At 54.3% G+C, this 14,955-nt stretch overlaps 1 protein-coding gene across 1 annotated transcript in view; it reads right to left on the bottom strand.

Moving 5' to 3' along the window:
- The window catches only part of MPP1 (membrane protein, palmitoylated 1, 55kDa), an 11,722-nt gene extending 2,889 nt beyond the window's left edge, over positions 1-8,833 (bottom strand). Inside the window, exons 1-9 of the mRNA XM_009073845.1 lie at positions 8,696-8,833; positions 8,273-8,351; positions 7,170-7,255; positions 5,859-5,927; positions 2,771-2,967; positions 2,404-2,510; positions 1,441-1,521; positions 927-1,007; positions 534-736 (exon numbers count right to left, since the gene is read on the bottom strand). Of these exons, the coding sequence (XP_009072093.1) occupies positions 534-736; positions 927-1,007; positions 1,441-1,521; positions 2,404-2,510; positions 2,771-2,967; positions 5,859-5,927; positions 7,170-7,255; positions 8,273-8,351; positions 8,696-8,833 (1,041 nt within the window). The remainder of the gene's footprint in view (positions 1-533; positions 737-926; positions 1,008-1,440; positions 1,522-2,403; positions 2,511-2,770; positions 2,968-5,858; positions 5,928-7,169; positions 7,256-8,272; positions 8,352-8,695) is intronic.
- Positions 8,834-14,955: the final 6,122 nt, after the last annotated feature.

The raw sequence follows: 14,955 nt of genomic DNA, 5'->3' as shown, positions 1-14,955 counted from the left end.
CAGAGGGTTGGGACTAGATGATCTCTAGGGTTCATTCCAACCCCTTAACATACTATGATACTATGGAATGAGCTCTCTGGGTAGATTGATGAACCTGGGGCAAGCCAGGTGAAATGGAGGAAGTTGGGTGAAGCTGGAACAGGGGTCCCAGTATGCCTTGCTTCATTGAGGTGGATGTAAGGGCATCCCTAGCCCTGCTCTGGGCTCGCTACTGAACACCACCACCACTTTGCAAAGCAACGCCCACACATGTGGTGTTGGAGAGGGAAAAGGGTCCCTGTGCAGGGCTCATGCTGGCACTGCAAGCCAAATCTCTCACCTCACCAGTCTTGCTGTCACAGCCACGTGTATGCTGTGGTGGGGAATACTCTTACTGCACCTATGTCTTGGGAATGAAAATGCTACCCCAGGGCTTGCTGGCTTTTTTCTTTAGGACGGGCAGATGGGCAGTGTACCAGGGAAGGCAGGGACAGTCACACCCAGCACACAGGTAGCTCAGTTTGTGGTAGGACCCACCTCCCTCTGCTCCCTACCTGGGGCTCAATATCCAAAATAGCAACTTTGTCCTGCTGGTGGATCTTGTGCACTGTTTCAAACTTGGTGCCAAACATGTTTCCCTGGTAGCTTCCAAACTCCAAGAACTCATTGGCTGAGATGTCCCGGGTCATCTCCTCAGTGGAGACAAAGTAGTAGTCCTTCCCGTCCACCTCATTCTTCTTCTGGGGGCGTGTGGTGTCTGGGAAGGGAAGGAGAGGGTCAGTGTTGGCCCCCAGAAGGACTAGAGAACAGAGTGGAGCAGGTATGGTGGCCCTGTGTACCTCAGGACCAGGCTGTACTAATCCCCTTTTCACTGCTTCCTGTTTGGACCAAGAAAGTGAGAGGAAATGCATCCTGTGCTGTGCTCTTCACCCTGGCTGGATACTTACATGGGGGTGGGTACATGAACTTGTCTGGGTTGTTGCTGAGCAAAGCATTCTTGATGTGGCTACGGCCCACACCACTGGCGCCTGTAGAGAAAGAAATGGACACTAGAGCTGAGCTCAGAGCAACCTGTTAGGAATTGCTGGGGCCCCTCCACAGCTCTGGGTCTGAGGAAAGGAGCAGAGCTTGGCCTGGCCTTTCCCAGGATGTGCCCTCTGAGCTGGTCTGTGGCATTTTCCAGCCCTGGAAGAAGCTCTTCCTGGCCTGGGGATGTTCACCTCCAGCCCTAGATGGAGAAAGCTGAGCAGCCAGTGTGGCTGGACTTGGGCTGCCCATGCACAGTGCTGCATGGAGGAGGTCAAGCCTGCATGATGATCACTGCAGGTGGAATAAATGCTCCCCAGAGCTTACCAGGTTCTGAAGGACCACACTGCCCCAGCCCCTGTGCAGTCCTGGTTCCCCTGGCACCCACCACACACAACCCCCTCTGCTGAAGAGTATGCCTGGGACAGGACCTACCAATGAGCACCAGAGTCTTCCTCTTGAAGGCAGGCAGCCTCACCACCTCCTCATATGAAACAACATCCAGCTGGTCAAAAACTGGGGGGGAGGAGAAACAAGACACAGAGAGGTCAGAGCTGGCTTGGCCTCAGCAGCAGGTCTGTGTTTGTGTCAGAACAAAGCCAGGTCCTTGAGTAAAATGGACTGGGCTGGGAGCTCATCCGTGTTTGGCTGCCTGGGGAGAAGGGCAGCAACCCTAACAGAAAGCAGTATGTGAGGTGTGGAGTGGGTGCTGGGGAGCTGGATGAACAGCTGCTGAAGAAGCCAGGGCTGCTTTTGCTCAGTAATTCTGCTCAGGACAGCAGGACCTGAGTGAGAGCTGGGTGGAGAGGAGGATGCTGCAGGGAGCTTTTGCTGTTGGAGCTTTATTTATCTTGGTGATTTACAGCCTTGTTTGTTGCTGGCTGGAACTGCAGGCCAGGCTTGGAGCCAGCATGTCCTCAGGCACCAATCTCTGCCTGCTCAAGGCATTTGCAAGGGCCATTGAGGGGCAGTTCCCTACCCCACCAGGAACATGGTTTGACACCTGTGAGAACAGTTTGGGCTGCTCCCTAATTGCTGAACAGCAGTGAGGCCACCGCCTGCCCTGTACTCAGCAGCCTGTGGGGTTGGAGGCCCAGGAGCCCAACCTTCCAAGCTGAGGGCCAAGAGTGCCAGGGACTGTCACCATGGGAGAGCACAGGAGATTGGTGCTGAGCCAGCCCTGGCCTTGTGCACTACAGAGCTGCATGGGGACACAGCGGTGGCCACCTGAGGGGTATGAAGGCTGGAGAAAGGACTCAAAAAAGCTAACAACTGTGAGGTATCCTTCCAAGGTTCCCCTGATAACACAGCTGGGCCATTTGGTTGACTCCCACCTCTGCCCTGAGGCAGGAGTGATGGCCAAGGCTGGGGATGGAGCCCATTGACCTGTTCACTTACTTGAGCTGTGCTTGGCCAGGTATTTATCTTTGCACTTCTTCTTCTTCCCAAAGGGGCTACAGCTTGGGGATTCACTCTGACTGGACTGGGTGACGCTCGCCACGCGCCTGCCAAGACAGGAGGACACCACCATGGTCCAGCTGTCACCCCAAACCCTGGGGAAGCAGCAGGATTGTCCCAGACATGCAAGGGTGAGAAGAGCAGAGCAGGTTGGCTTCTGGATCAGGCAGATGAAGAGGATATTTGCATCCTTGTCCCAGCAGCGACACTGGTGTTACCCAACACAATCAAACTCCTGATAGCACATGGTCACTGTTCCCACCTCTACTCCCAGATCCAGCCCTTCTGGTCAAATCCAGGGACCTACCACTCCTGCAGCTCTGGAGAAGGGATGAGTCCTGCCGACTCGGTGCAGGATCCCTCCACCCGGCCCTGCCACCAGTTGCTGTCATCCTTGTTTATGATCTGAATCACATCACCAATCTGAAACTTCAGTCCTGCTTCCTTGCAGGGGATCAGGTTGTCTTTTTTGGGGTCGTAGTCAAACTGTGCCCTCATGAACATCTGCAAAAGAGAGAGCCATAGTCAGCGTAGCCACACAGGGTGGCTGAGTTTGGTGGTGTCCAGCTCCTGCTCCCACATTCCATTTCCCAGCAGTGACTGCAGAGACTGCTCCAGGCACAAGGTCCCTGCTCCAGGAGGGACCACAGCCCTTGCTGCTTTCCAGGCCTCACAAAGCTTGGTGGGGAGGAAGGAGATGCACAAAGCTTTGGGGGAAGCTTTTGGGCATGGAATTGCATTGAGATGTGCTGGTGCTTGGATGAGGGAGGGAGAAGGATGGCATCTTGACCCTGCTGGGAGCTGGTGACAGGGCTGCTGCCTCTAGGTAGGCCTGCAAGTCCACAGCTGGTGCTTGAACCCAACATGGAGCCTCCCTGCAGTGCCCTGGGTCTTGCACAGTGTTGTGAGCTGAGCCAGCCACAGAAGAGTCCAACCACCCAGACCAACACTGCACAACTGGGGCCTGCAATGGGATGAGCACAGGAGACATCACAGTGGTGTACTCTGCAATCTGAAATCCTGGGGACCCTGGGAAAGGCCATGTCTCAATCCCCAGCTGCTCTAGTGTGCAGTCTTGCAAGCTCTCCCACAACTCATGGGTTCTCCCTGTTGTTTGAGACTTCTGTGATCACTCAGGAAGATGCAGGGTCCCAAGCCAGCAGCATGCTGGGGTTGCCCAGGCATTGTGCCACTGGCGGGAGATCCTTCTGCAGGGGAAGCAGCACTATCAGAGCTCATGCTAATGCAGGCTTCTCCTGAGCACAACCCCACCCAGTTATTTATCCCAGAAGCACAGCATGTAGCAGGGAGCAAAGGGCTTCACACAGGGTGATGCCTGTCCTGTCTTCAGATGTGATAGGCAAGGTCTGGAAAGACATCCTCCCTGAGCAGAGTAGACCATGCTGTCCTTGTTCCACATTAAAACAATTTCTCACAGTATGTCCTCCTCCAGCAGTGCTGCTGGAGGCACAGAGCCATCAGGACACAAACATGGTTCCCTTTCACTGCCAGAAATGAGCACATGGATCAAGCTGTGACATGAGATCTCTCACAATGGAAAACAAGAGTGGAATCTCCTTTCAGGATGAGGACTGATGCTTACTTTGAAAGCACTCTCTGGCACCAGGAGGTTGGTTGTCGACACTAACACAGAAGGGATACACAGCACACACTGCCCAGGCACCTTTCTGGAACTCACTGCTCCTGCAGCACTACTACCCCAAGACAGACATAACCAGACCACTTTTGGAAAGACCCTCCCTTACACCAGCTAGGAGTTAGCATCAGACAGCTCCACACATCACCTGGCTGCAAAGAGCCAGCTACAAATGCAAGCTCTTTGCCTGCCTGCTCCCAGCCCTCTCTCAAGCCAGATGCCTAGGGACTGAGCAGGCTCCAGCCCTGAAAAGGCTGCAGGAAACACATTGCAGGTGATCTCCACAGCCTTGAGTGCTCTGTGCTTCCTCATTAGGATCCTCCCAAGCAGATTTACCCCAAGAGACACTCAACCTCAAAGCTGCTGGTTGTGGGGCAAGCCAGAGCAAGGAGCATTGTGATGACAGGATCTCCAGCATCCTGCCTGCCAGGCCCTGAAATAAAGGTGATCATGGGGATCCAGGAGTGGAAACAAAGTCCATTCTTGGCAGTGTACTGCAATAAGCAGAGACATGGCCAGCTGTGGTTCTAGGGAGCAGACAGCACCATGGCCCTGGGCACAGCAGGAGGGAGTACAACTGTTGCTGGGAAGGAGTTTGTCCCTGTGTCTTTCCCTGAGCCCACAGCCAGCCTCAGGTGAGCCTGCAACTGTGTTCTTTTTTTCAGAGGTAGCTTTTTTCCCTGGCACTGAGCTGGTGTGGCCAACTGGAGCTGGCTGGGTCAGGCCAGGGAGGGCAGATAGACAGCAGGAAAGAACAGACATGGGCCAGTGTTTAATAAACACACATGTATAAGGCTGGTTGAGCTGCAATGAAGACAGCATGGGCTGAGCAAGAAACTGTTTTCATTTGCCATCATGTTCAGAAACTTCAGCATCTCTAGGTAAGGAAGGAAGGTGACATGGGCTCCCTCAGCTCATCCCAGTACCACCTCATCCCCACCCCTCTGCCTCTGAGCTCCCCTCCCACTTCTGCCTGTCCGTGACAGGGAGGCTGTGCTGGGGTTGACTCCTGCACCCATAGACAGGACAGCGTCCTCACTACCACAGCCATGGGAGAGGGCCCAGCCCTCCCCACTGTTCTATGTCAGCCACAGCAGGACTTCAAAGGCAAAGCCAGGCAGGTGTCCCCTCTGCCACAGCACAGCCCCCCACCCTGGCAGTGGCAGCCAGTGCAAGGAGCTGCTTTCCTCTCCCCCACTGCTTCCTTCCTCCCACTCGCTGTGCACAAACATGCTGGTAGCATCCGGACCGACGTCACCCTTACTGCAGCTGATGCACCAGGCACTGGTGACAGCAGGAAGCAGAGAGCCTGGGCTGCACCTGGAGGGGCTGCTGCGGCCCTGCCATGGGAACACGGCTCTAACGGTCACAGCTCTGAAGGTAGCAGGAGACTGGCATGCTCCCTGGTGTGCACATGCTGCTGCTTTCCCATCCCCAAACACTGCACATATGTACCACTGTGGCTCAGGCACCCCAGGCCCACGTTCCTACCTACACATAAGGTAAATACAGCCATACAGGGCCAAAATCTGGTTGTTTGCAGTGATGTAAGCACAAGACAGGTCCCTTCAGCCTCTAGCAGCTCAGACAAGGTGGCAAGGCAGCCACCACCTTGTCCTAACACCTCTGGCTCAGCACAGCTCTCTCCCCAGTGCTGGTCCTGTATGGTTTGCTCTGGTCCCACCCTGCCCCACAGCCATGTCCCAGCACTGCCTATAGGTCTAGAGGTTGCACTTACCTGGAGAGCAGGGAGGCGGCTTTGCTGGTTGGGAATTACTTTTATTGAGACCATCCCCTTGGTTTCTTTCTAGTGAACAAAGGAAGGGGAGAAATAAGAGTTGGAGGAGGTGGTGTCTGGAGACAGCTCAACAGCAGCAACCTTTGCAGGGAGGTGCTGAGTGCCAGGACCTGCAAAAGCAAGGCTCCTGGGTGCTCCCTGCCATGCTGTGATGTTGGAGGACACCACAGCCTGGTCACAAACAGCTCTGCTGGGGCTGGGCTGTGGCAGCACAGCTTTGCCATACTTGTCCTGTTCCCATGAGGGAACACCAGCACCACCACAAGTGTCTGGCTGTGGGCACTGCTAAACATCACTAGAACAAACATGATGATCTGTACAATCTCTGGCCTGGCTGCCTCAGTGAGAAGCCTGGGAGGAGAGGCTGGTTCTGCCAGGTCCTCTCCATCTGTTCCCTCTGTGCTGGCCTCTTGCTCTGGCCCTCCTGATGACATTAGAAGCACAGCACTCTTGCCTGCCACAGACCAGATGCACTGTTCCCCTACATGCATCGCAAGACCTACATGGTCCCATGGGGACAACCACGTGTGGAGGCTTGGAAGGGGCTTCCTGGCCCAACTGCCCTTGTCAAGAGGCAGACAAAGACAAGCTCCTCCTTGGTCCTGCTGTCTGGAACAGGGACATCTTGCCATCAGACAGGAGATGACTGTGGCATTGCAGCAGGGCTAGGACTCCTGCTTAGGTTGCTGGTGGGTGATCTCAGCACCACTACCACCTCCCTCCAGCCAGGTCCCATATGTTGGGCATGGATCAGGATGGCCTCAGTGGGTGAACCCAAGGCAGGTCTGAGGTACTGTCCAAAGCTGTCTCTAGCAAGGGCCTGGCAGGATTACAATGACCTCAGCAGCAAGAAAATGGCACCAAGATGACCTGAATGTGTGGGTCAAGTCTGCAAGAGCAGCCAGCCCCTGGGCTGGAATTGCACACCAGCCTTGGCAAACAGAGGTGGTTTCTAAGCCCCACACACTTCAGCACATGTCAGGGACCTAGCCAAGAGCCTTCCCTGCTGCTCTCAGGAGGCCAGAAATAAGTAGCAAGCACAGCCACCACTACGGTTATGTGCAAACCCAGCATCTGGGGGTCTCACAGCACGCCAGCACGGCGGGCCTGGTTTCTGCCACATTGTACTGCTGCAGGCAGCTGTGTGCTGGCTCTGGTACCTAGGAGGGGGTGAATGCTCAGCCAGCATGCATGTCTGCAGGCCAAAGGGGTCCTTCCCAGGGAACAGCCCTGTCAAACACAAATACCTACCAGCATCTTCTGCAGCTGGTCAACTGAGTGGTTGCTTGCACTCTGCCCATTGATTTCTATGATTTCATCACCCACGTGAAGGGAGCCTGCCAGCAATGTGAGAAACATAAAAATGCAGAAAAGGGACAAGAGCTACTCACCAAACTCAAACTACACAGCTCCACCAGCTTCCCAACCCACCCCAGGCAAGCTGTGGCCAAGACACTGCAGTGGTTGCCTGGGCAGTGCTTCTGGAGCCACACGTGTCATCTAAGCACATGGAACTAAAGCACAAGGGGAATTAATTCCTCCCCCTCCACCCAATACACACACTTAGCCAGTCTGAAGGTCATCAGGTTGCTTTGCACTGCCTGTCCTTCAGTGCTTTAGACTGGTCAAAGCACTTGCTTCAGAGTTATTCAAACCCAACCCCAAGTACCTCACCTGAAGCCAATGACAACCTCTTTACAGGGCCCTTAACACAAGCATTCCTGACTTCGTGTGTTTTCAGTTTATATACCCAGGCAGATTACAGCCTCAGATATGCTGCTATAAATCAGGCTCCAGTAGTGTTATTGGAATGGCTCCTGTCTTATTTGGCAGCAGTAAGCACAGACTTCCCACTTGGACCTACGGCTGGAAAAGGGGCCTCTTCTAAGCAGAAAACATCTCATTTCCATGCCTCCTTGGCAAGACCCTAAACCAGAAAATAGCACCTATTTATTTCTTTTGGCACCTTCTTTTGGTCTGAAGAGCCAATCTACAGCATGCTTGTCCCACCTGTGCACTTTAGGAATGGGAAGAGCTTCCCTCACAATCTCTGGGGTATGATCCATCTCTTCTTACAGTGACCCCATCACGAGACAGACAGTCTCAGTTCCTTTTTGGGAGAGCCCTTCCCCCAACCCTTTATTTACCACTAAAGCCTCCAGTGTATTAACATGACAACCATGCAGAGACCAGCGAGTCCTGAGTTCTTGATACATCCCTAGTGAAGGAACAAGCACAGACATCCATGTCACAGGGGAAAGCCAGCAGTGCTGAGGAGCTGCCTTACTGCTGCATGGAAAGAAACCAACTGCAGACGTGCACCCCATGCACTGCTTCTAGGAAGGCCTTGTTACCTTGTCTGTGAATCATGCCCCCATGGAAGATCCTGGCCACCATGCAGCTCTGCTTGTCGTTTTGCTTCAGCGTGATTCCCTGGAAGACAGGAAAATCCATGACTGCTTGCTGCAGGGGAGAGCTCCCGTGCCCTCAGCAAAGTCCTCTCCAGGCCCATGTCCATGGTGGGCTGCACAGTGGCTGGGGGAAAGACCCTGCTTGGCCAGCTCAGCCTCTGCTGCAGTTCCTCTTGGCACAAGCATCACCACCCCTGGATGGGGCTCACTTCAGGTCCCCAGGCAGAAGGCAGGGTCCAGCACCTTTTTCCCATGGCCGAGGTCTCCAGTGATCTGCTTCCCCCAAGGCCAGCCCGTTGGCACAACTCAACCTGGCCCTCCACCCCCCTGGGTGCCATCAAGCTTTGGGACCTTGCCAGGTCTCACCATGGGCTCCTCTGTGACCTTCTCGAACTGGACAAGGCGTATCTTCCGCACCTCGCGGCTGTTGCGCGAGGGACTGCCCAGAGTCGCTGAGCCATTGGTATAAATATCCTCGGTCACGGCGTTTGGGGACTGAGTCATGGCCTGTTGGGGCAAAACAAAGACCATGGTTTAGGGGCTCCACCTGAACAGGGGCTGGGAATGCTGATTCCCTGCTGGGGGGCTGAGTTACTCAACCATGTTAGGGCACCTGCAACACAGGTGGGCCACAGGGGAGGAGAGATGAATGGCTGGAGGAGAGGAGAGTAGGAGCAAGAAAAGAAACAGCAAAAGAGCTTCACCCTTGAAGATGTGGATGTGGGCTTGATCTGCAGTTTTCCAGCCTGGGAAATACAGGAGGTAAGAAAACTTTGGAAAAGCTACAGGTAGCAGAAGACAAAAGTCCATAGCTGATCATCTTCTGAAGCAACGAGTCACAAACACTCCTTGTGTACTGCAGCAACACTTGGCCCACAGGTAGCTTGTGGAAGAGCATAAAGCCCAGGACAGATTCACCAACTAAACAGAGTGGTTTGGGACTCACCCCTGAGAACTGGAGCCAGGCTTTGCTCTTGCCCAGTTTTCAAGTTCAACCTTTCCTCACTTACATCAATGGACAACTGATACGGTGCAGAGCCATTTACACATGCAGGCACTGAAGGCAGTGTGCTCCTAAGCCAGCCAGAAATATCCTGTTCCCCTTCCCAACTCCCAGCTACAGGGCCTTTCGTGCTGGTTTGCACTGGGAAGCCAAGCAGGGGCTTTCAGTCACAAGGAAATCTCTGTTCTTCGTTTCCAGTACATGCTGGCACCAAGGCAGATGGACCTCCAAACCCACCTGCCATGCAGCAGGGACACTGCCTAGTGAGCTTCTCCCTCCTAGCCTGAGAAAGCCTGATGTAGTCCTGTTAAATCCCTCAGGCACACTGGGAAATGTCAATGCACAGCTCACAGACATGCCTATTCGGCCCTAAGTGCAGTGAATTCCCCTGAAGCCTCTCTCAAACCAGTGCTGGCCCAGCAAAACCCCGGCCAGCTTTGATATGCAGTTCCTGCCCACCCTGTCACCATGCTCAAATTCCCACACTAGCCTGTGATGCAAAGCAAACCCTCCTGGCTGTTCCACTCCACACCAGACTGCTGGCTTTGCTGCCTGGTTTGCAGCCTGCTCCCTCCCTCCTAGCAGCACCTGGGCTGGCAGCCACAGCCAGCAAACCTGCAGGGACACCCAGCAAGGTCCTCACCAGCTTCAGTCCTGCTCAGCGATGTGGCCTGCCATGCCCAGGAGCCAGAGCCAACTCCTCTCCCTGCCACAGGCTGACTTGCCAACCAAGTGCTTGGGCCAGAGGTTCCATGCCAGAAGATGAGGAATATCAGCCTGATCCCACTGCCCCAGCTCACCCTCACCTACCACAGACACCCGACCTGGAGCAGAGGAGAAGCTGCAGCCCCACGCTGCCAAGGGGGAAGGCAGATCTAGTTGGGATGTGGGAAGGCTCATGTGGGTGCAACTGGGGTGAAGAGCATTTGGCTCCTGGGCTGCAGCCATGGCACTAAACCACAACAAAATTATCTTTGGTAAGGATGTGCTGGAGTGCTGTTGGGCTGTCAGTGATCCAGCTCTGTCAAACGGCAGAAAGCAGACAGGGAGTCAAAGGAAGGGGCAGCAGAATCAGGACTAACCAGGACAGCGGGAGAGGTGCTGGTAGAGAGGGATGGACAAGAACTGAGGCACAGTCACTGTCACAGCCTCCATGAAAGGGCATTGGTAGGGCTGGGCTAGGGTGGGAAAGGCTCAGGGAGCTTTGTGCTCACAACACAGTAATTTATTTTAAAGCAAACTACTTCCAGAAGTGCCAATGAATCTCCTCCTCAGAGGAAATAGGTGACCACATGGGCTCTAGCTGCCAATGGCTTCAACATGGAGGAGAAGGCTGAATTGCAGCCCAGAACAGCACCCAGGCCAAGGACTCATAGGGTGGAAGGAAGAGTAACTTGCAGCCCCCCAGCCTGGTTTGCCAGTCCCAGCAGGGCATGCTGCTATCATAGCATTTGCAGGACAGAGGAACAGATCCAGCAGTGTGTGTGCCTAGAGCTGTCCCTCAGCTCTCTGCCAGCCATCCCAGCTCTGCCGAGCCAGCAGGTGCAAGGAGGACAAGGACCTTCTCCAGCCCTACCCAAGGCCAAAGTGCCCATGAGGTGGTTGGAGTCAGCACAGAACACACTTATCTTGGTTATGCTTTGGGAAAGTGTTAGACCATGCAATTCCTGGATTCAAACCTCTAGGCTCAGCAGAGCCCAATGACCCAGGACACAGCACAGTCTGCTCCAAGGGCTGGGAGTTCCCATCCCCACCATCCTTCTCAGCTGAGCCTCCTGGCCCCGACCTTTGCTTTTTGCTGAGAGATGGAGAAAACGCCCAGCCCTTGATGCTGACGCAGCACCAGTGTCACCCTGGTGACTCCCAGAGAACAAGCCTTGTCACCAGAGACTCACTGCTGTGCCTGGGGATGGCCACCACTCACTTGATGGCACCTCTGGACTCAGAAGGGTTCTCCAGCAACTCTTTCTGCCCCAGAGCCACACAGGGATGGCATGGGCTTCTGCTGATGGCACTGGACAGCCATGGGGATGGAAAAATGCCTGGATAATTAGGAGGACCAGGACCCACAGATTCCAGCCCCGGTGCTGGGCACCCAGAAACAGGAGATGTGTATGACTCTCATGCTGCATGCACAATAGCTGGCTGGCTGGATTGCCTACCTTGCACTCTTCTGGCAGTCACCATGCTCTTGGCTGGCTTGGCCCAGAACAGTCTGTGACCTCAAGAGCCTTTCGAGTTACGCTGGTGGCAAGCCAGACTCAGTTACTTGTGCACTGCTCCCCAGTAAACATCTGCGAGAGCAGCTAAGAGGCAGCTCCATGGCCACCAGCCACTGCCAGTTCTGCACAGCCCCAGGTTTGGTCACCGGCCTTGGGGCAGACATGGGGCAGGGTTGGGGGGCTGAGCTGTGCAATAGGGCTGCTGGGCAGCCCAGCAGCCAACAGACCTCCAGGTGCCTTGCAGCTGGCTGGTGAGGGACAAATCCTCATGCACAAATCCTGCTCCAGGCAGCAATGCACAGAGGAGCCACCAGCTCCATGGGTCAAAGAGGTGCACCCCAGTTCCCTGTCTGCATTTTCCTCAAGACACTGGATTTCTACCCCATATCCTGAGGTGAAGAGAAGGGTACCAACTCCTTGGGCAGTGTCTGCCAACAGGGAACTTATCAAGGACCCCAGGGCTCGGTGTCCTGTCCCCCAGTGAAGTCAGCATTGTCTGCTGGGGTTGCTCCTGCTGCTGCACACCACTGGGCAAATCAAACATTAACTGGGCAGCTTGTTTGCAGGAGGCTGAAGCAGCACTTGGGGAAAGCAGCACTGCAGTGCAAAGGGCATGTTCGGGGGTTTGATTCCTGGGCTCTCCTTGCCCTCTAACCAAGAGACTTCACTATCAGGTAGCCTTCGAAGAAGAGGGCTGCCTGGTGAGTATGCAGAGAAAGGTACTGCTGGTTTTGCCAAGTGAGCCCCCAAAGTTCAGCAGCTTGGATGCAAGAAGGAACCCTGAAGCCAGGTTTCTCAGGGATTGCTCTGTTAGATGACAGGGAAACACACTCTCCTGCCCTCAGTGAGCAACAAAATCCCAACTCCCTCCATCATCCTGTCCCCTCACATTATAATCCCATGGGTGCATGCAGGGACGTTGGGGCACTGCTTGGTGCAGAGGTGTCCTGACCTAGCAACCTCTCCTCCCACCGTCCAGTGCTCCAACCTTGCCTCCCCACCGTCCAGTAGATGTGTGCATCTTGGTCTCAGTACAGCTTAAAAAATACAGCATTGTGCATAAAAAGCAAAGTAGCAAAAAAATTGAGCTTGGGAGCTGCTTTAGGGCTGCTCCAGCACACTGGGGAGCAACAGTCACATGAATATTTAGAAGTAATTCATTCCTGCCTCCTGCCAGGGGCTACTGACTTCTCAGGTCTGCCAGCACAACCACAGGAACAACCTCACCTAAAACCCTTTCTAGAAATATGATTGAGGTTTTAAAAAAAATAAAACCAAACCAACAAACGTTTAAACCAAACTGGATTACATTGCTGACACTGAGAAAAGGCCTGGCAACACTAACAGGTCTCTGTGGGAAGGGGAACAGGGGAATAGGAGGGATACAAAATGGTTGTGCCAGCTCTAAGTGCCCTCACAGTGACTCCTCATCAAGGAGTGCTGCAATGGAGACAGGCCAGATTTTCAAGGGAGTACAGCCAGTTTTGCTGAGGCACCATCTTCCCACCAGGAAAGGCTGATGCAGCCTTCCAGATGTGTTTGTGAAACTGGTCACCTCCAAGGGACAGCCAGTGAAACCACAACATAAACAGAAGGAGGAGGTGCACAGCCACTCCATCCCCACCTTCCAGAACAAGCCCTGCAAAACAGCTTTCCCCCTGTAGCTGTTAGAGACAGCAACGTGGCAAAACACATTTGAGATGAAAAAAGTTGGAACCAGCCCTCCCCACTGGTCAAAGTCAGAAGCTTAGCTCGGCTTTCAACGGAGTTTTACCTGTGGTCAGTTCAGGATTTGGTCCCTGGGGACAGATGTCCCAGTCTGCCTTGGAGCTGGTGCTGGCTGGATGCTGGGCACTGCTGCCCAAGGGAAGTGCAGTGTTCCCTCTGCACCCTCAGGCTCAGCTCTCTCCAGAAGTACCCTGCTGTTCTCTACCAGATTCCCAAAGGTCACATTCACTGCCCATTTTACAGCTGGGGAACTGAGTCATGGATGATAAGGGGACAAGCCCAAGGTCATCCTGCCAACTGGGTGCAAAGCTGGGAATAAAGCCCACACCTTTTGGTAAATCTGTATTTCCCAGTCAGGAGATAAGGAAAAGGTATGCAGGCACGTGGTGAGGCTTTGTCATGTTTTCTAGCAATAACATGGCTTCCACTTGCCATGGTTTGCCTGCCCTGCCATCACGTGAGGAACACAGGACAACACTTCTCAGCACGTGGCTCTCTCAGAGAAAATGGAGAAGAGAAATCTCCTGGTTGCTCTGTTTGACTCCAGACAAGAAGCAGCCAGCTGGACCCAAAAGTTGCTGCTGGGCAATGTCCTAGTGTCCACAGAGGGGCCCACAGCCACTGCAGGCCAGCACCATTGTCCTTGCACACACACGACATGGAGATGAGCACATGAGCGACTGGCAAGCTCAGGACATGCACCCCTCTTGGGGGCCAGCCCGTTCACAAGGCCTCAGGCACACCTCAGTTCGACATCTCTCCCTTTAGCCCTTATGAAATAAATACACCATAACACCAGGGAGCTGCAGGGCAGCTCCCACATTTTCCATGCCCTGCTGCCATTAGCAATTTATCCTTGCTCTGCATGCAGCCCCGTAGGCCCTCTGCCTGGATCTTGCAGGCAGAAGGATGGGGGAGCTCCTCTCAGTAGCTGCCTGGTCCAGATGCTTTGCTTTCAATTTTTCCTAATGGTTTTTTTAAAGCACCCTGCCAGGGTTGAACTGTAAAAAGCACATGAACCACTGCTGTGGGACAGATCTGACATGTGTTTGCATGCTTTACTGTCCAACAGGATGGGCCAAGGACGGCACTTCAAGGAAATTTCCTCCCTGCTCTCAGAGCCTCCCCACAAATGCAAGGAAACCTCAGCCCAGGCACATTACAGGATGGCTTCACAAGGGATGCCTGTTCAAAGCTGAAAATCTCTCCTGGGAGAAAGCACCAGCTGTTTAGCACCGAGAATTGTTGACCTCCTCTCAGTTGCATCCAAGCTACCCCAAATGACACCAGCTGAGGACGGAGCCCTCCCAGCAGAACCAAGGCAGATGATGCAGCCTGCTCTTCTTCTGTTGGAGGTGGGGAGCACGTAGCCAGCGGCTCACTCCCTGGCCCAGGGTAGGTGTGAGAAGGGCTGGTTGCACCCTCCTTCTCTGGGGCAGAGCCCCACCACCCTCCTCCAGCCCATGCTGTGGACCTGGAGGTTGCTCAGCAGCTGAATCAGCTCATGTGACAGGCAGTTCCAGTTCAGACCAGCTACAACTTTGCAGCAAAACAAGCACAATCTCTTCCGCGGCAGGATGCTGAAGCCTTCCTCCTTTACACCCAGCTCCTTCTTCCCTGCCCGGCTACGCTGCGCTGGCCACGCTGGCTGCCCATTCCCCCGAGGCACCCCA

The sequence above is a fragment of the Acanthisitta chloris genome, unplaced genomic scaffold (assembly GCF_000695815.1).
Source record: "Acanthisitta chloris isolate BGI_N310 unplaced genomic scaffold, ASM69581v1 scaffold7014, whole genome shotgun sequence".
Taxonomy (NCBI): domain Eukaryota; kingdom Metazoa; phylum Chordata; class Aves; order Passeriformes; family Acanthisittidae; genus Acanthisitta; species Acanthisitta chloris.
The sequence above is the reverse complement of the archived record's forward strand: the minus strand, read 5'-3'. Positions and strand labels throughout refer to the sequence as shown.